Consider the following 20,113-nt stretch of genomic DNA (forward strand, 5'->3'; position numbering starts at 1 on the left):
AGGATCCAGAACCAGAGAAGCTGTGAGGATGAATGAAGCCGGTATCTTCTAAGCACTCTGAAATCTTCCGAGAACAGCATTACATAAATACCAGGCCGTGTTATATATTTAGACATAGCTTCCTACTTTTGTATGGTGGAGTTTTTTTTTTTTTCCCTCCGAGGTTTTCAAAGGCTTTATGAATGGGAAATACTCAGAACGCTGCTCTTTAGCAGAAATAAAGATCCCTGTCTCACCCACCTATAAATCTCAACCCCCTGGATTCTCTTTGAAGGCAGAAAGGAGGTAAAAAAGGACAAGTGGGAGTGACTGGTGGAGCCGGCGCCAAGAGAGACAGGGAAACCGAAACACCTCTCTGGCAGAAAGACAGCCTGGGTTTGGAGGATGGGACTCAGTCCTGGCCAGGGTCACCATCCTGAAGCTTACTGCCCCCCAGACACCCCGCACTCCTGTCCAGGGCATGGCCTGCAGGAGGCCTGTGAGGTGGCATCTGCTCCTCCTGACTCAGACCCTCCCCTCAGGCGAGCCTAGCCCACCCTCCGTCCCTTAACAACAACGCTCCATCTGCCTTTTTGACTGCACGGGTACAACCCGTGTTCTAGGCTTCACGGCTCTCAGGAGCTTAGACTCATACCAGGCCTGTGACAAGGCCTCTGAGTTGTGACAGAGGAGGTGGAGAGTAGGGCCTTTGCTTCTGCCAGCAGAGCCAGTTCACAGAGATGAGAAGTGAGGGGGCGAGGGTGCAGGGACCCAGCAGGCCCAGCCTGGCCCCCCGGCTCTGCCCACTTTGGGGAGATGCCCCCAGAACTCCACTAGGTACAGCCATCAGAATCGCTTTACACCCGGGCAGCCAACTGTTCCTCTGCTTGTCCTCAGCTCCCAGGCTGAGCCGGCCAGCAGGCCTCCAGACTGTTATAATTCTCACCCTTGCCACTCCGGTCCCCAACACAGGCCCTGCTAAGATGGAGCGTCTGTCAGTCTGTCACCCACAGCCTAATGCAGGCCTTTGTTGCTGAGTGACAGGACCATCGTTGAATCCAAAGGAAGACATTAATCCTCATTCCTCACCCTCCTCCCTCACTCGCTTGCTCGATCTCACAATGCTCAGCTTGCCAGAGGGTGGGAAAGTAACCAGCAGCACGCAAGTATTAAAGATTAGCAAAGTGAATTACTATGCTCACTCGGCAGCCTTGATCACCCTGTGTGAGCAGTAGCTCACGCCTATAGAGCTCAGCAGCCCAGAGAGGAGCAAAAGCCACCGCAGGAAGCTGGACACTGGACGAGGGAAGGGACTGTCACTCAGGACAGGCTCCCCACCCCTGCCCCACACTATCCAGGCCTAGAAGAGCAGAGCACAGCAGGCAGGGAAAATGGTCCAAGCAGGCTCTCAGTAGCCCCCAGACACTCTCCTTCAAGGCTCAGCAGGAGAGGCCAGCACTCCAGGCAAAGCCAGCCACTCCTTTCCAAAGGACAGCTGGCCAAGATGGGGGCTGCTTATCCTCGAATCTCAGTGTGTGAATCAGCCCACAGAAGAGGCCCAGTGAGCATCAGCCCAGCCTGTGACAGGCCTGGCCTGGCCTCTCCGCACCGTCCTGTTCCCTCCATCTCTTATCCCCCACCCATACTCCTATAAATGGTCCTTGGTCTCTGCCACCCTCCAGCCTCCAGTCCAGCTGATGTGGCTCGACCCTTCTCCAACACCCACACTCACACTGCACAGTCAAGTATGCCGAGGCTGAAGGGGAGCGCCCCAGGCTGTTGCTAGGGACGCAAGTGTACTTCCCAGCATCCTCTGGCTTCACCCGGAAGATGATCAGTGTCCCGTCAATCAGGATCCGCACCCTCAGCTTCAGGTCGCTGCAAAACCGCAAGGAGACAGAGGAAGGGGTGCTGGCAAATCACAGAGATGATCTATCTTGTCCTCTGAACACCAAGCCAGGCAGCAATGAGACATCCACACCTCCCGGGTGCACCAGACCCCTGGTGCCCCACATGCTCTAATCTAGCTCCACCCCAAGGTTCCAGAGCCTGGGGCCAACAGTGCAGCCCCCGCTCAGAGCCCTTGCCCTGGAAACCTGCAGTGGAAACGCCCAAGAGAGGCTGGGAAGGCTGCTGCTCACTTTTGGAAGTAGACGTTCTCGTCCTGCCAGTACCAAGTGTATGTGAGGTTGCCTGGATACGCCTCTGCCCGGCAGGTGAGCAGAGCATCCTGGGAGATGTTGACAGTGATGTTTTCAGGAGGGGAAACGATGAAAGGAGGCCCTGGAGAGAACAGGGAACAAATATCACCTCTGCCACGGCAGAGAGCGGCTGCCCAGGCTTCCAGGGAGCTCAGAAGTTCTCGGAACAGGCACTGCAGGCAGCACAACCTGGAGCTGCTATGCGCTTGGGTACCTGCCACGCCTGCCGGGCCCCAGCCAGCATCCAGCCCGCCCCACCTACACTCCCATCCTGCCCACCCCTGCCGCAGCAAAGCTTGAGCAGGACACACACTGGGGGAGGAAACAGCCTGGTTCTAGAAAAGACAGAGGTTTGGAGGGCAGAATGAGGAGGGTGAAATTGCAGCAGTCCCTGGCACAGCTGGCCAGACTCCACTGAGCTGCAGACAGACCTCTGGCCCTGGCTGCCACTCAGTCCTAGCAGGTGTGGACACCAGCACAGCTGCCCCCAGCCCTCTCCCAGTAGGCAGTGTGGGGAGGCAGAGCCCCTCCGGGGGACCTCATCTGCCTGGTTCAGTGAGTGCCCAGCCCCATGCCCTGGCATCTTGCGGTGCTGACTGTGCAGACCCCAGCTTTGCCAAGTGCCCTTGCTGTTGTTTAAATGCCTGGGGCTTGGATTGCCTCCCCATCTTTATTTATTGATGCCATCACTAATGGACTGACGACTCAAGGAAGGCCACCTCCCTGGGGAGATGGAGGCACAGTGAGGATGCTACCTAAACAGAGGCAACCAGAAACCCACACAGCCCAGGGCTCCCTGGCATGCTGCAATGCATTTTCGCAGGAGAGCCAGGCTTGGAGATCTGGTCTTGAGGTACTCAGGTCCCCATAGCCCCTGCCCCACTCCTCCTGTTCTGCTTGTCTCCATCAGCTGCCAGAAGGCCCCTGCAAGAGGGCAGGGTGGACAGAGACTGAAGAAATCCCCTACCTTGGACAAGCAGGTGGGTGGTATGGACAGCCTCCCCCTGGATACTGTATGCCCGACAGGTGTAGGCACCTCTGTCCTCTCGACTGACGGACGTCACCGTCAGGCTGCCATCACTCACCTGGGAGCCAAGGACAGACAACTCAGCACCCACTAATGTGACCACTGGGCAAAGATGCTGTCAGAGTAACCAGGCTAGCTAGGCTGAGGGACATGTGCTCTTGGGATACAGAGGGCAGGTGACAGGGAGGACACCTGCAGCTGGCAATGAGAGGGGAGCTGCAAGGAGGGCAAGATGAGTGGTGCTCACCTGGTACTTCCCACTAGCACTGAGGAGCATCCCCTCCTTGAGCCAGGTGACGATAGGCTTGGGGTTCCCAAAAGCTGTGCAGGTCATGGTAATACTGCCCCCCTCCTTGGCCTCGATGTACTGGGGGGGTGTTTCTGTAAAGGTGGGAGGGGCTGCAAGAGAGACCACAAAGATGAGGGATGGGACCACGCACGTACATTTGCCTGTGCACAACTCTCATTGCAACCTGCAGGATGTGAGGACAACCGAGATGCCAAGGGGGAGGCGGGTGAGGGGGCGGCCTGGGGTCCAGTCTCCGTTCTGCTGGGCCAAATGTTTATGGAGCATCTACCATGAAGAAGCTGTTGTGCTCAGCATGAAGGTTGCTAGATGAACAGGAAAGGGCCGCCACAATCTCCCACCACCCTTCAGTCCCCTGACAGGGTAATCATGATGCACAGGGACCCCACTTCAGCTCAGCCAGGCCCCCACATTTCCACGGCACTGGCCACAGGAGCCCTGTCTAGGCTGGACCCAGACCCCACCCCAGTTGCAGTCTGGTTTTGCACAAAGAGGAAAGCAATCCCCCTACCTCCCTTCTAGCTCCTGTGGATAATGAAGGTGGAAAGCTCCCTCCTCAGGAACCCTCTGACCACACAAGTCATCTTCCCTCTGCACTGGAGCTGTGGTTAAAATTCCCCCGTTTGGATAAATGGCTCCAAGAGAGCCCCATTCCCTTGAGCTGCTCCTCTGAACCCTCAGAGCACGGGTGCTGCAGTTCGAGTGGAGCAAGGTGGGCCCATTCTGAACATGGCCCCAAGACCCACAGCACTGGCCTGGGAGCCCATCTGGAGTTCCTCAGGACTCTCAAAGTTTGGCATCCAAGCTCAAGAGCTGTATGCAGGCAGGCCATGTTGGTACACACACCTGTAATCTCATCTCAGCAGCTAAGACAGGAGGATTGCTGCAAGTTTGAGGCCAGCTGGAACTACACAGGGTTCAACGCCAGCCTGAATTACAGAGCAAGACCTTGTTTTAAAAAACAAATAAATAAAAGAGCTAGCTGGGTAACCTTGGGAATCCTTCGCCCTGTAGAACTGAAATACGGAATACATGGGATGACACCTGTGGAAAAGATCTTGCTCAGTGCAGGCACATGTTTAAAACAAATACTGGTTTTCCTGCCACCATTCTGGTGGCTGTCACCCTCCTCCAAGCCACTGAGGTGCTAGAAGTTTCAGGAGGGCTCCCTCCCCTCCACCAGGCCCTCCAGAAGACTGAGTCCTAGGGCTCAGGGCTGGGTCCTTCCCCATTCCCCCCCTTTCCCAACACACTTCCACTCACCGTACTTTAATCATCCCGGCCTTCTTTGTCTTTCAGCAACACAGCAAGAGCTTCCGACTTCAGGGCCTTTGCATGTACGGTTCTCTTGCCTACAATTCTGTGTCCAGATCTCACTGCCTAAGCTCAGTGTGTCAGCCACCTGCCACCCCTGCTTACCTGGCCAGCTCATCTGATCTGACACTTTGCCCTGTTTCATTTCCTCTAAAGTACTTTTTGCCAGGCATGGTGGCATATGCTTATATTCCCCCCACTCAAGAGGCTGAGGCAGGAGGACTATGGTAAGCTTGAGGCCAGCCTGGGCTATATAAACAAGTTCAAGGCCAGCATGGACTACACAGCGAGACCCTGTTGCAAAAAAATACACACAAAAGAAAAACAAAACCAAACAAGCACTTCTCACTAACTGAAGCCACGTCATTTGCTTCTAATCTGCCCCCATCCGTGGTGGCAACAATTCCCTGATCCTGTAGCACTTGACAGAGTGCTGAGTGCCCATTTGTAGAATGAATGAAACTAACTGGGCACACAATACATGCTACAGACCACTGCAGTGCAAATACACAGAGCATCCTGAGAGCAAGACACTGGAGAGACCCTTCGGCCTGCTGCCTCCAAAGCTCCTGGCCCAGTACAGGCACACAGCCTGCAGAGAGGCACACTTCACCACACACACAAATGTGTGCACACACACCCACAAAAGCCCAACTCTTCGCCAGTGTCTACGAATACGCTAAGCAGGACAGTGAGCCTTCCCAAGCCCTTGCAAAGGGAGCCTCGAACCCAGATCCTGGGCCAGCACACTCACCACCTGCAGAGGCCTCCCTGTCCGCCTGCTCCTGAAACGCACTGAACACAGTCTCGGCCTCCACTGCCTATGGTATTGAACTTAAAAGAAAAGATAATAAATTAAATTATGTCCTGGAGTGACAAATTAATTACTAATTACATAATTACTTTATTATTTAGGTGCTAATCAGGAAAGTACTTTGAACAATTTCAAGTTTTCAGGAAAATAATGGTTTGACTCTCGATTATTTACTGAATTAGGTGTTAGCTTGCCAGCTGCATTTCCAGGCTTAATTCCTCCTGCAAGTGCCCTATAATTAATAGTGCAGGTTAGAAACAGGCTGGCCCCTCCTCCAAGTAATTCACCAGCCTAACGGAAGCCTTGGCTTGGGCTTCCTGCTCATTTTATAAGTGATAAAGAAATAATTGGGTTTGTTTCCACCCAACTGGTCTTCAAAGAAAACACAGAAGGAAATGAAACCATTTGTAATTTTAATTTCTCACTGGCCTTTCAATTTCCAAAGGTGATCCCTGTCAGAAAATGCCTGACATTAGACATTCTCGTTTAGAAGCAAGGAGATGCTAGAAATATTTGTGCTGATGAAACTGCAGAACTCAGAAGGAGACAGAACTTCACTCATGAAGGAAGGTATCTACTCCCTTCTACATACTGCAGGGCAAATTCCTTGGTCGTGTGAACTTCGCTCTACTATACGTAGTCTGCGCCATGCCTGGCTCTCAAGCACGGGTGGATGGTGCAGCATTTTAGCACCTTGTGCCCAACACTTCCTTATCCTTGCCCGTGCTCCCCGAAGGAGCCATGTGCCTCCCTCAGGGCTCTGGGACATGCTGTGCCCTCTTTCACATCTCCACCTCCCACCAGCTCCTGGCTAAACTCCCCCTGACCAGGGCTCTGAACAGGACACTTTTAAAGGAAGCTGTTCCTTGTGTTCTCAACTCCACCGGCAATCATCTCTGGACTTGACTGTTTCTACATGTCTCTTAAAAACCCCTACCACATCCCCAGAGGCTACCACAGAGAAGACACTCTAATAAGAACATGTCTTACATGGGTAGTCACTGCTAAATTCACAAACACTTTTCCACTACCAAAGTTCTCTTTGTCCTCCAGCCTGATCTGATGTCTTTGCTGAGGACATCTTCATCTGGCTTTATCCTTTTTCTTTCTTGAGGAGACAGCCAGCATCTTACCCATAATTACACACAGGTAATTAATGCTCCAGACAGTGTGCAAGGCACATGCCATGGGTTTCTACCAAATCCTCCCAACAATCCTGCAGAAGTCAGTTTTTTTAACTGAGGAAACCAAAGCTCAGAGAAATATCTTGACCTGCCCAGGACTACAAAGCTAATACGGAATAAGTTCCTGAAATAAACCAAATCTTGTTCACACTGATTCCATTCTGAGCAATTAGGAATTTCCAAAGAACCAACTCCCACTCCTGCTAAGACAAGCATTCAATGAAGCACACAACCCCAAACCAAACTCTATCTTCTGGTCATGTGAGTAATGCAATGCGTGGTATCTGCACACTGTCATAGGTACTACCAACCAACCAGGACGATGTGAAAGAAAGAGGCGGCTCTTCGGGTGGCTCTGCTCCATTTAGGAAAGGAAGGGCACGAGGCAGAAAGAAAGGCACGTCAGGACGCTTGGCTTGGTGTTCAATCCACAAAGCTTGGAGTAGCAGATTTACCTTCCTAATTATATTTTGCTTGGACCAATATTAAGAGGAGTTTTCATTCCATGTACATACAACAGCTGGCATCAAAGAGAGGTGACTCAAAGCTGGCTGGATATGAAGGACAAAGTGATCAAGATTTAAAATTGCCTGCAGTCAGGCTCTGGGGACTGACTGACAGGAGCCATTTCCATCTAAGGCCTGAACCAACGCCATCTTTTAAGTCTCCTGCCCTACAGATGAGTCCCCTTGCTAAAATACTCAGCTCCAGGTCTGAGGAGTGGCCCAGAGCCTGGCTAGAATCCACAAGGCCCTGGTTTGACCCCTAGGCATGGCAAAAAATAAAACGTAAAACTACATTTAATGTAAAAATACTTTGTTCTTCCAAGATCCTAGACAAGTTCTCAGACCCAGAAGGAGCACAGGTCTGACAATCCTACTATCAGTCAGTAAGAGGAAGGAGCTGTGCTCCAGAGCAGATTAATTTCAAGAGAAGCTTCTGTGCCAGGAAAGACATCAATTTCTCTCTTCTAACCGCAGCATTCATGGCCTCATACACCAAAACATAAGCACCACACTGCATGTGGCAGACGCAGATGCCATCAAAGCCTCCAAGACTAACACGGCAACAGGGCGATGCTCCATATACAAAGACGAAGCGTCAGGCCAAAAGCACAAAGGAACACCAAAGCAAAAGACCCATCCACTCCCTCTGAGCGCAGCCTCCACCCTTCCTCTGCACTCTCAGCTCCTGGCCCTCCAGCACATCCCTGCCAGGCAGGCACTCTCCCTCTGGGAGACCCTGAAGACCCCCAGCTTCCCGCCTCTGAACCCCAGTGGATCCAGCCCACAGCCTAGGCCAACCCAAGGACTGGGCAAGCCCAGCCCAGCTTGCTTATCCCACAAATACCTGAAAAGCATCTGTACACAGCAGGTTCCACTCAACCCGAAACATAAGTAACAGGCACTAAAGCCACTCCTACATTTCATGAGCTGGTAAAGCCCACCTGAGCGGGGCCATGGTGTTTACTGCCCATCTGGTACAGGGCTGGGCACATAACAGGCCCTCAGTACTCATTTACCAAGGAACCACAACATCCACCTAAGAAGAGGAGCTTCTGAAATCTTCCTGGAAGGAGGGCTCTTTTCAGATGGACAGGTCACCCCAGGCCAGCAGGGACATTAGCAATGACCGGTTTGGCCCCCATGCAGCCTTAACCTGAATTATAGGTGTTATAGAAGCAGAGCCTGAGTCCCCCACGTCTATACTGCCTGGCAACCAGGGACCGCTGTTCCCACGAACCCCAGGGACCCAGGGGTTTCAGGAAAAGCAGTGGTGGAGGGAGAGGGACAGGCACGAATTGAGATCTCACAAGGTTCACTTGCAGCAGCAAGACTGGGGAACAGCCCCACAGGTGGTCAGGAGAGGGCCTTCCTGCAGGGCAGCCCCCGCCCACCCAGAAGAGGCCCATACGCACCGTTGATGGTGAGGTGCACCCAGCTGCCATTGTGGAAGGTGTCATACTGCTGGTCCAGCATGAGCACTTTGCACTCATACCAGCCCTGGTCCTCAGAGCGCACCTGCTCCAGCCGCAGGGAGGCTTTATCATGGAGACTGGCCCGGCCTGAGGAAAAGAGCGCGCAGAAGCCGGAGAAGCCATCAAAGCCAAGTTGGCAGCTCCTTCCCACCTCCCACCCCAGCCAAAGGTGGGGACACCTTGTGACCTTCAAACCCTGAGATGACAAGCAGCAGGTGGCAAAGGGCAAGGCAGGATACCTCACTAAGGAGCCCTGTCCCCTCCCAGGTTGCCCTGCCCAGCCAGGGAGCTGCTCAGTGTTCGGCACTGAGAAAAGCCTTGGCCTGCTGGAATGTACCTATTCTTTTGGAGATCTCTTGGGACAAATAAATGGAAAGCACAATGCATGAAGGCTACAGGGCTGAGAGAGGAGAGAGAATCGGGGAAAGTTGGAGACAGAAGAGGATCCTCTTGGATCGACCATAGGCCCCACAAAGGTCCAGACAACATCCTTGCCCCAGCTGGGTGCCTAGGAGGGCCTTGCCCAGCGCCCTCCCTGCCTGCCTTCTCACATAGTGTGATGCTCACAGTTCTGCTGCCTGATACAAATCTCGACAAAGCCCAGCCACTCCAGGATCTGAAGGGAATGGGCCCGTAACCCCAAGGGCCAGGGATGGGGTGACAGGCAGAGCAAAACGCCAAGCCATCCATCGTTAGCTCCATGAGGAGGCCCCTCTGCCCCTGAGGGTAGGAAGAAGTGAACCCCTCCCTCAGGGTTAGCTCCTGCCTCACCCCCATCACAGGTCAAGAGCCACCATTGGAACTGGCAGTCTGCCTAGTGCCCAGGCCATCAAAGCAACCCTGGCCAGAAGGAGCGTGAGAAACACAGGCTCCAGTGAGAGAGGCCAACAAACACCAGGATAGAAAGGAAATTCAGGAGAAATGAGTGGATGCAGGGCCTTGCGTGTCTCCCCCTTCCTGTGGACCTCAGCACACACCCTAGGTGGGCAAGACTGCAGTAGTGAATCACAGGGGGCCAGTGTCGCTGCAGGGCAGACACAAGCAAGCCTGGAGATCCACAGCAGGGGAAGGGGAGGCTGGGCACAAACCACACCCAGATCAGGAGGACAGCCAGCTTCAGAACCCAGCGATGGAGTGGGCAGGGGCAGGTGGCAGATCCTGGAGCCCCAGCTGTGTGGCATCTGGCAGAGGGTGGGGCCAGGACTTCCCCATTTCCTGGATAGGGGTCCCTGTGCCCTCCTCACAGAGCCCCTGTCTAGCATATCCTGCAGTCCTGGCCCCTCTCCCATCCCTTGCTGTGCCTCTCTGCCCGTGCCCTCTCCTCCTGTTCCCTCGCTTCCGCCACTCAGTGAAAATGCACCAGAGTTCAAAGACAGGAGGAGCAGGCAGGAATGAAAGGAAAACAGACAACAGACCCAGAGGAAAAAGCACTGGGGGAGCCAGCCACCTCCCCTGCCCCACCCCCTCAGCCTGCCACCATGCTAAAAAGAGCACTGCACACAGGCAGGGGCACTGGGGACCTCAGTGTGACCACCAAGGCCCGCGCAAAGGGCGGCAGAGGGAGACAGCCCTTGCACCCTCATTTTACCTGCATACTCAGGGTCCACATGGGGCGGGTAGTAGCCAAATTTGATGAAGATAGGGATGGGGACCCCAAACTTGAACCACTCTACCACGTAGGGTGGGGGCTGTCCCGTCACAGGGTGGATCACGTCGCATCGCAGGACCACGCCCTCGCCAGCTCGAGCAGTCACAAACTCAGGTTCCTCTCGCAGGCCGTGGGCACCTATGGGGACAGCCAAATCAGCACATGGGAGGGTGACAGAGCCCTTGCCCCAACAGCCTCATGTGCTCCTCACCCCTGCCTCTCCAGCCCCCTGGTGTCCTGCTCCATCCCTCACTCACATTCCTTCTATGTTGGGAACCCCACAAATGCGGAGTGGGGAGAAAGCCAAAACATCCCTCTCTTGCCCCAAAAGGTAGCAGGCATAACCGTTACTCCTGCCTCACTGGCCACTCCCCCATAGTTTTAAAGAGCTGGGGACACGGAGGTGGAGGCACGGTGTGCAACCTTCTTCAGAAGCAAGAGGATCCCACAGAGCCGGAGCCTCCGCCCCGCCCCTCAGCCTGGGGCTCCAGCACTGCACAAGCGCACTGCACACAGGAGCAGGGAATCCCTAACAAGCTAAGCCAGGCTGCTCTGGCAACACCAGAGGGAAACCCCACCGGCCAGCCTGAGCTGGCCTCTGCAGCCCCTCCTCCCAGCACTGCGCCAGCCCTGCTGCAGAGGGGAGGGGAGAGCTGCAGCCCTCAGCTGCTGAGCCCCAGATCTACCAGATTCCCCAAGATGCAGCAGACATCCCCATCAGGACAGCAGATGCTGGGGTGAGGAGGGAGACCCTGGGGCAGGCCCTACGAAGCTTGGGTAGAGGACATCCGAAGATGATGGCCCAGATGGAGTCACCCATCCTGGCTCCAGAGGAGGCCCTGCCCCCATCCAAGGTGCAAGCAAGAAAGAGCCGCAAGGCTGACCCATGAGGGTGCTGCCCTCACAGCACAGGTCTGCCCTGAACCCAAAGCAGGATGTAGGCCCCTTCCATCAATCCTCAACCCAGCCCAGGCCTTGGGACCAGCAGGGCGAGGGAGACTCAAGGTCACCTTGTCAGACAGCAAGGGATGGAAACAGCCCAGCTGGGGGCAGCCTCAGCCCTGCCTCCTCTGGCCCCACCACTCCCACACAGCCACAGGCTCTCCTCACCACATTTCACCCCTCTCTTCCGTCCCAGCTGGGCACCCAACACCCAGGCAGCACCTGGGACTGCACGGTGCTGCAGGAGAGCTCAGACAGGGCCTGCTCATCACCTCTGACCCACAGTGCTCCGGTTCTGTCTGCCCTTCACGTTTGTGTCTGGCTGCATGAGCATCCTCCTCTGGGTTTGTCTGTTTCCTTTTGCCTCTGTATCTCTCTGTATCTCTCACTTTCTCTTTCTGGCTCCTTCATCTCTGTCTCATATGTCTGTCTCATGCTCTTCTCTGGCGCTCTTTCTGTCTGTCTTCTCCCCCACCCCCCAGCATCTCTTTCATTTGCTCCCAACACATGAATAAGTCTGTCTACCTGCCTGCCTGTCTCCCTGTTTCTGGTTCTACCAGCTATGCGCCATTGTGGGGGGGGGGGGGCAGGGGCCCGTGGCTATGGCTGTGTGTCAGGCTGCTTTTCTGTGTGAGGGGCCCTGTCTCTGCTGCAAGTCTGTGAATTCCAGGTCTGTCTGTCTATCATCTGTGTGTCTCTGCGTCTGGTTCCCCCCAACCTCTGCAACTTGCGGAAGGAGGAGGAGGAGGAGGCAAGCCCTTCCAGAAGCCGATTGGCTCCTGGTGACATCACTGTGTTCTAGAGAAAGAGCTAAGATCACAGAGTATTTTGGAGCAGAGCAGAGTGTTGCGCTCACCTATCTGCCCAGGGCCCCAGCAGATTTCCAGGCTCCCCACCCCCAGCCTGTCTTCAGGCTCCCTTGGTAATGCAGCCCCTCAGGGAAAGGAGGAGAGGGCCCAGCTGCAGCAGGCACCTCCCCAAACCAGGGCACCTGGGAAGCACGTGGCTGCAGCTGCATCCAGGAACACAAAGGCCAATGCTGGAATGGAGGGGGTGGACAGTGACCACCACAGCAAGCAGAAGCAGTACATGTGCACACACATGTGAGCATGTGTGCACAGCTGTGTGAGTACATACAGGTGTGTGTGTGACACATACAACAATAGTATCTGCAGCACAGACTGAGGGGATAAGAAAAACTACAGGCACCTGGGATGCAAAGGGGGTCACTCCCAGGCGCCAGGGGTCCTGGGGAAAGGTAGAGCGGGCCACACAGCTCTGTGGCTCTGGAGCCTGGGAGCCCTCAGGAACCCCTAATAGCAACCTGGCTCCACAGAGCAGGCTGTTGGGATGGAGGGTACTGGGGGCAATGTCAGGATGTCGGCAGCCTCTGCATGGGTTCCCACAGAGCCAGCTACTCATTTGCACCCTATGCCACCTCGTTCTCACTGCATGGCAATGAGGCAGCGCCTTCACACCTTCCTTCCCAAGCAAGGGGAGGACACTAGGCCCCGCCTCCTCCAGACCCTGTCTCCTCCAGTCCAGCCAGCCCCAGGGCTGAGCAGGGAAACTCGAATGTGAAGCCCACCCCAAGGCAGCAGGCACCCACTCACCCAGCAGCTCTTCTCAAGGACACTGCCCACTCCAGAGAAGAGTCACAGAGGACACTCCCAGAGAAGGCACAGAATGGACAAGACAGCTTCTGTGAAAGGAGGCAGTGGGATAGCCAGGGCCCAGCCTCCACACTTTGTCTTCTGGATTCTTAAATATTCACCCATTTTTCCTCACCCCCCCCACATGCACCCACACATACGTACACACGCATGCACATGCATGCACACACACATGCACACACCACACAGCATGCATGCTCACTCCATCACCCACAAGCACTTCTCCAAAGCCTGATCCTTTCTGAGCCAAGTATGCCTAATACAACACTCTTCATAAAAGCTCAGGGTAAGGAAAAGGGACAAAGTAATCAGGCTGGCAGTAAAGGGGAGGAAGGGCTTGGCAAAGAGAAACAAACTCAAATTCAGGGGTAACCAAACCCAAACCCAGGTAGGAAAGGCTCAGAAGTGGAAGAGGCACAGATGGGCCTCCTGCAAGCCAGACACATGCTCAACAAAGCCAGGCACAGCTCCACACACTGGGTGGCGGGAAACAGACCCTTAGCACAGGGAAAACGGGAGAAGGGTTGGGGAAGGGACTGCAGGGGTGCTTAGATCCCTTCCCTTCCCAGCAGCCCAGAGGGCTACTGGCCTTGGCAATGGGTGGTGGTGGGCAGAGGTACTGCATAGAAGGAGGAGGCTATAGGTGCAGCCCCTTTTTGAGACAGAAACTGCACACAGAGCCCTGCTAATCTGCACCTTGGGTGTCTCCCCTCCCCACCCTGGAGCTAAACCACCTGGCAGAGAGGAGAAAGCTAAAAGGCAGGAGAGTATGGTCACCCCCTGTGGGCTGGCTGACCTTTCGGGAAGCCCCACAGAGCACAAGTCTCCATTCTCCAGGCCAGGTGATACCCAGCGGGTATCTAAGGCTACAGCTGCCAGCAGATCTGTGGGCCCAGAACCACAAGGCCATCCAAGGCCTGGCACAGCCCCACACCCAACACTCACAACCTGGAGCTACTCTGTCTGAGAAAGGCTGGAGGAGCACGGGTCCTGAAAAGGGACAAGGGTCAAAGCCAGAGGGAGGCAAGCAGGCAAAGAACACCTGGGCTGGTGGGCAAGCTAAACACACTGCAAAGCCACTACTCCACACCAGGTTCTGTGCTGAAAATGCCATGAATCTCACTGCATCCGTACAGACAGCCCCAGCACCAGGAGACATGTCTCCATGGGAGGTTACGTGGCTTCCCCAAAGTAACCCAGGTAACAGGCACCAGGAACAGGATTCCCACTCTATCCCACCCACCTGGCCAACTGCAGGCCAGGGGACAAAAGTTTCTCTCCCCACCACCGTGCTTCCTACAGCACTGAGACAGAATTCAGCTGCCCCCACCCTATTCTTTGAGCAGCTCAGATCCTACAGCCCAGGAGGACTAGAGGAGTGTGCCAGTCTCAGAAGGCACCTGAGTGGCAGTGAACAGTGCTGCATCTGAGACCCCAGAGCCCCTGCCTGCATTCTGGCAGTGGGCTAGGGAAAGAAAGCATCCAGCAGCACCAGCCTCTGTAACCTATTAGCTCAGACCCAGGGGCAGCCTCCACCTCTTCCTCCTCCTCCTCCTCTGGGCACTAGACTCTCAAACCACAGGCCTGTTGTCTAATAATACCAGCGACAGCCACCGCCACCTCCATCTGCCAACCTAAAAATAATCCCTGCTGAGCCCAAAAAAGGCTCGGCCCCCAATAGTCCCCAATCCCTCCTCCTCAACAAGCCAGGAGCTCCAGGAGATCCCAGGAAGCTGGCAGACTTGGAACTCACCAAGTGGGAGGCACCCGCTCAAGGCAGGCAGAGGGCTGGCGCCCCAGTGCCCACGCCACAGTGATGAGCACCCCAGGGGTCCACAGGCAACAGAGACCCATGCCAAGGACACCAGGTGCCCTGCTCTCCTCCTCATCAGCAGGAGGCTCAGAGGCCCTCCTGGGAATCCCAATACTTCTAAGAAAGACCTCCACCCCTCTTGGAGGAAGGTCTCCCCACAAGCATGTCACTGTCCTCTCAGCTTCCTCTGAGGGCTTGGTATATCCACAATGGGCCCAGCCAGAAAAAAAAAAAAAAAAAAAAAAAAAAAAAAAAGCCATAAATAAACAGCAAGCACTTGGGGTAAGGGCACAGGAATGCCCAGTTCCCTACTCACCCTTTGGCTGGGGTCCCCTCCCCCCTGCAGCCAGGGAGCCAGTGGTGCTATTAGCAACTTTAATTTGCTCTGCTAGATTGTATTTCCAAGAGCCCTTTCCCCAGGAGCCACTGCCAGGAAGGAAGTCAGTAATCTAATCTGGGTTCTGTTCCTTTAATGGCTCCTCAGCAGATATTCGAAGCCACACCCCCACCACCACAACCTGCAGCCCACCACAGGGCAAAGACCCGCCCCCATGCTGTGTGCCCCCAGGCAGGCAGGCAGCAGCCTGCAAGGGCACACCAGGCTGGACCTGCCACAAGGCCAGGCCACTGCTGAGAGACTGGACAGGCACCATAACTAACACATCTACTCCCAGCAAAACATCAGCGTTCCCCACTTTGAAGCCAGAAAACGAGGACAGTGACTCACCGTGGACAATGTGTGCCTGTGTGCAAGTTGTATGCCACAGCCCATCTCAGCAGGCACATGTCATCAGGAGAGGGGGCTGGGCTGAGGGGTAGGCAGGCTGGTGGGAGGCCCCCCAGGGGTTCTTTCTCCAAAATCCTCACTTTGGCCCCATATTTGCTCACCACCCTCCTGCTTGTTCATACAAGAGACAGCAGAAAAGCAGAAGTTTCCTGAGAAAAATAGGTCAGTGCCTCCAGCAGACCAGGCCCACATTATGGGCAGTACCCCAGGTTAGGGCTTTCCCACTGAGCTGCCTCTCTAGCATCCTCCCCCTTCACCCCAGGGCCACAGACTCTGCTCTACCTGGAGAGTGCCGGGCAGGGCCCCTGATACACAGCCCTCCCCAGCTCTGTGCCTCTCCTGGTCACTCAGGCTTGGTCTCCAGAATCTTAGGCTGGTAAGACATGGGCTGCTTCACTTCAGGTGCAGAGCAAAGAGTCTGCTGGAGTATGTGTAGTCTCACTGACACCCACCGCACTCAGAAAGAGTGGCTGCCACCTCACACCTGCAACTAACCACCCCTGCTGAGCTACCCCATTCCACACACAGGTGCTTGCACATGTATGTACACCGACACAATGCCACAGGCACACATGTGCACCTACAGGAATACAGACACACATGTATACATCCAGGTATATGCATGTGTATGTGTGCAGATGAGTATGTGTGCATATGCAGTATATCTGAGGCACATGAATATGTACACACAGGTGCACACACGCATGAATGTACACACACACATACACACACCTCAGACCATTAGAAGTTCGCACCAATTACTGCTTTTCACCATTCAGATCCACTCCTCATACAAGTACTTAACCTATCCTAAGAAACAGTCAGAAGGAACCCTGTGCCACCGCTGAGAAGGCTACTGGATGGCGGGGCTCTCAGGGAAGAGAGAACTGTTAACTCTCAGGCCCCGCCCCCTTTTGGTTCATCTTCACCCCTACAGCAAACAGGAAAACTGTGAGGAGACAAGGAGGTGTCCAGCAAGGCCAGGCTCCGAGAGCAGGTACCCTGGCTGTGCAGCGGGCAGACACCAGCAGAGACGCACTGTGCAGGCGTGCAGGCAGGCAGGCAGGGAGAGGTGCTGCTACACATCTCCCCAAGAGGCAGCCTCTCTCCCCAGGTCTCCAGATCTAAGCTTTCTGCCTCAGAGCATAAACATGAAACCATCGTGAGCACTGGCAACTCCACAGCTCGGCCTACATCAAGCCGAGGGCCAGCAGCTGAAAGCTGACTCTGCCCACTTCCCCACACCATGCCCTATCCAACATCCCCTCCCCAACTTCTCCCAGCATGCAGTCCTGCCTTTGGCATGTGGGTGCAGGACACACACATGCACACACACATGCACACATACCCACCGGCACTTCCCCAGCTGGGTCCTTCTCAACTGCCCAGCAGAACTGAACCTCCTCCCTCCCATCTCCATTGCTGAAACGAAGGGTGGATCAGGCTGGGTGGAGAGCAGAGGACACTGCTTCAACCAGCAGCAGGCTGAGTCAGAACCCACCTGACCTTAGGATGTTGGAGTCAGGGTACCCAACCGGAGACTCCGAGGCAGACAGAAGGTAGCCCTGGGGATGAAGACCAGCCTTCCCTGCTGGGCTGGAGGGTCAGATAAGCCAGGCCTAGCACAGGGTCCTCCCACCCCATGGAAACAGCCAGGTGCCTCCATGACGCAGACACCTGGGATGCTGAGGCCATGCCAGTAGCCCCTCCCTTACCTCAACACCTCTCCACACACACCATCAAAGTCAAAGAAAGAAGCTAATCCCCCCCACCCCCCACACACACACACATCCCCACTCCCAACCACAGGAGTAGGCTGAGTCCCAAATCAGCCCAGTGGGCCTCCCCTTTCACTCCTCTGCTAAAGCCAGATCCTAACATGGCATCTCAAGGCCCCAATTCAGGGGTCATCCAGAAGTTACCACTTCAAGGACTTCAGTCGGAGGACAGCTGAGCTTTCTCACAGGTTCCGCAGTGCCCAACACTAGCCAGCACTCCTTAGGAAGCAGGTGTGCATCCCTGGAGGCTGGGATCTGTATCCTTCCACAGCCTCCTGTCCCAACCACACTCAGTTTCCTGAGCCTTGGAAGAAGGATTTCCAAGTGCTCTGAGGCCACATGCTCTGCACAGATATGTGCCTGTGCAATGTGGGGGCCAAGGTCAGCCCAAAAGTCATCTCAGCTCCAGACATATTCTGAAATTCCCTCCAGCTCCTGGTCCCCTGGACTGCCCAGAAAAAAGAGGGAGCCAGCTCTCCAGGTGACAGTGAAATAATCACACTTCATAAGCACACACTATTTAGCAGGTAACCCACTCATTTCTTTCAAGCACTACCTATTCAACAACAAAAGAAATCTACAAGCTCATACTGTTAACCCAAGTTCCACTGAGACAAACGCATTTAGAGGTTGAGCAATTTGTCCAAGGTCATGGGGTCAGCAAGTGGTAGAGTCAAGATCTGAATCCAGAAAATTAACTGTCCCATTAGGTTGTCCATCCCCACGCATAGGACCCCAAAACCAATCATGTCTCCTCTGCTTCGAGAGGGTTGCATGCTGAGCGGTGGGTATAACCTTCTTTCCCAGCAATTTTCAGAGTCGGGAATTTCCTCCTCCAGTCTTGCCCTTGTGTGTGCCCCTGCAAGACAACCCCATTTGCCTTGACTCTGTGCTTAAACTTGCAAAAAAAAGTCCACTGCCCCCTCTCTGGTTTAGGCTGGGCAGCTATCTCTGAGCCTCCCTTCGGTGCCTCTTTTATTCAAAGATCCCAGCACATCCTTGTGTGCTTTCAGTGACAGTCCCATACCAGGAACATACCAAAGACTAGAGGGGAGGAGGACGCGGGCACTGCGCGACCGCAAGGGAACAGAACAGGAGCAGGGGACGAGAGGCAGGAGGCAGGCGGGAGGCGCTGAGTCCGAGGCACACCATGCCCTCCCCGCAACCGCCCACTCGGCCGGGCTTCCGCAGTCAACCAGGCTACAGCGCTCCCGCCCGAGGAATGGAGTTTCAAAGCCACCCTACCACAGATCACTTGACAAGACCATCCTCTCCTTACCCTTCCTTCGCAGCTGTTTCCAGGCGCCCCCCTCCCAAGCAGCACAGGAGACGTGTTCCATTCCGGAAACTTTCTCACACCCTCCCCTACACGCAGGGAGACTCGAGGGCCGGCCCGGCGACCCCGCAGGACGAGTAGCGCAGGGAGCGCGTCCCGCCTGCGGACTCCGCCGCGGCCTCGGGAGCCTGCGGGCCGAGCTGGGCGGTGTCTGGGCCGGAAGCCTCCAACGCCGCCGCCACTGCCATACAAGGGCCGGGCGCGGGGTGCCACCCAGAGGCCCGCGGGGCTCTCGGTCGGGCTCCCGGCAAAAGCCCGCGCGCGCACGCACGTCTCCCGGGCGCGCCTGCTTCCCTCGCGCCTCTCCCCGGAAGGAGAACCGCGCCCCGCTCCGGGCGCAGGGCTCGGGTCGGCCTCTCGGCCGGGAAGGGCAGCGGGGGTCGGCGCGAGACCGGGTAACTTTTGCCCGGCCCCCGCCCCTGCGCAGCCAGCACAGGCTTAGGCGACGCCAGGCGGGGCGAACCTGGAGCGGGCGCCCCTCGGCCCGGCCTCAGCTGTTCTCCCGGGCGCCCCCGGCCCGGCACCACGCGTGGGCAGGGCGATTCTAGGCGCGGGCGCAGGTGCGGGTCCCGGCGGCCCCCCGTGCGCGTACCGCAGCTATCAAGACCCGAGCCCGCGCGGAGTCGGCGCCGACCCCGACCCCGACCCCGACCCCGAACCCGGCCACGGCCACAGCGCGGCGCGCGGGCCACCGCTGGGGGCGAGGTCGATCCCGGCACCCAGGCGGCCCCGCCCAACAGTGCACCGCAGCGCCCGGGCGGGGCGCGGGAGGGTGGCGGAGGGACGCCGCACTTCAACTCACCTTGAGCCGCGAGCCCTCGGGTGCTGATCAGACTTGCTATCAAAGTGGCCACATACCAAATCATAGTACTACCGCGCGCCAGCCCGGAGCCTCATCCTATCGCGAAGTGCTCCTTCGCCCGCAGCCTCGCCCGCGCGCCCGCGCCGCTACGCCCCGCGCCGGTCCCCGAGCAGCCCCAGCGGTACGCTCCCCATCCCTCCCGGCCCGCTCCTCGGCGTTGCCTCGGGCCGGCGCAGCTGCACCTGCACTACTAGCGGAGCCAGAGCGCAGCCAGGTCCGCGGCGAAGCCTAGCCTTGGGCCCGCCCTCGCCGCCCGCCCATTGGACGCCGCCTACAAACCTGGGCGTCGATTGGCTTGCTGGCCTGCCCGTCGCGGCGCGAAGGAGGCGAGCCCATTTCAAGGTGCGTTGAAGAGCGGCGAGCACAGAGCCGCAGAATCATGCGCATTGCCGGGAAGAAGGCGCTGTAGCGTCTTCGCTGTGTTCTGTAGTCTGTTCACACTGCATGGCAAGTTTATGGTGAAAGAAATG

At 56.1% G+C, this 20,113-nt stretch overlaps 1 protein-coding gene across 5 annotated transcripts in view; it reads right to left on the bottom strand.

Annotated features, from left to right (window-relative positions):
- The window catches only part of Igsf9b (immunoglobulin superfamily member 9B), a 53,338-nt gene extending 33,496 nt beyond the window's left edge, over positions 1-19,842 (bottom strand). For 2 of the 5 annotated variants that reach the window (XM_003472547.5, XM_013155519.3), the window contains exons 1-7: positions 19,584-19,841; positions 10,393-10,590; positions 8,745-8,891; positions 3,455-3,606; positions 3,148-3,265; positions 2,121-2,262; positions 1,712-1,857 (exon numbers count right to left, since the gene is read on the bottom strand). In XM_003472547.5, the coding sequence (XP_003472595.2) occupies positions 1,712-1,857; positions 2,121-2,262; positions 3,148-3,265; positions 3,455-3,606; positions 8,745-8,891; positions 10,393-10,590; positions 19,584-19,647 (967 nt within the window). In that variant the 5' untranslated portion in view covers positions 19,648-19,841. Of the gene's footprint in view, positions 1-1,711; positions 1,858-2,120; positions 2,263-3,147; positions 3,266-3,454; positions 3,607-8,744; positions 8,892-10,392; positions 10,591-17,019; positions 17,112-18,724; positions 19,429-19,583 lie in introns of those variants that run through there. The other 3 variants (XM_063256115.1, XR_010049751.1, XM_063256114.1) reach the window with 3 other exon arrangements.
- Positions 19,843-20,113: the final 271 nt, after the last annotated feature.

The sequence above is a fragment of the Cavia porcellus genome, unplaced genomic scaffold, assembly GCF_034190915.1.
Source record: "Cavia porcellus strain 051 isolate PalLab524CR breed Dunkin Hartley unplaced genomic scaffold, mCavPor4.1 scaffold_9, whole genome shotgun sequence".
Classification (NCBI taxonomy): Eukaryota; Metazoa; Chordata; class Mammalia; order Rodentia; family Caviidae; genus Cavia; species Cavia porcellus.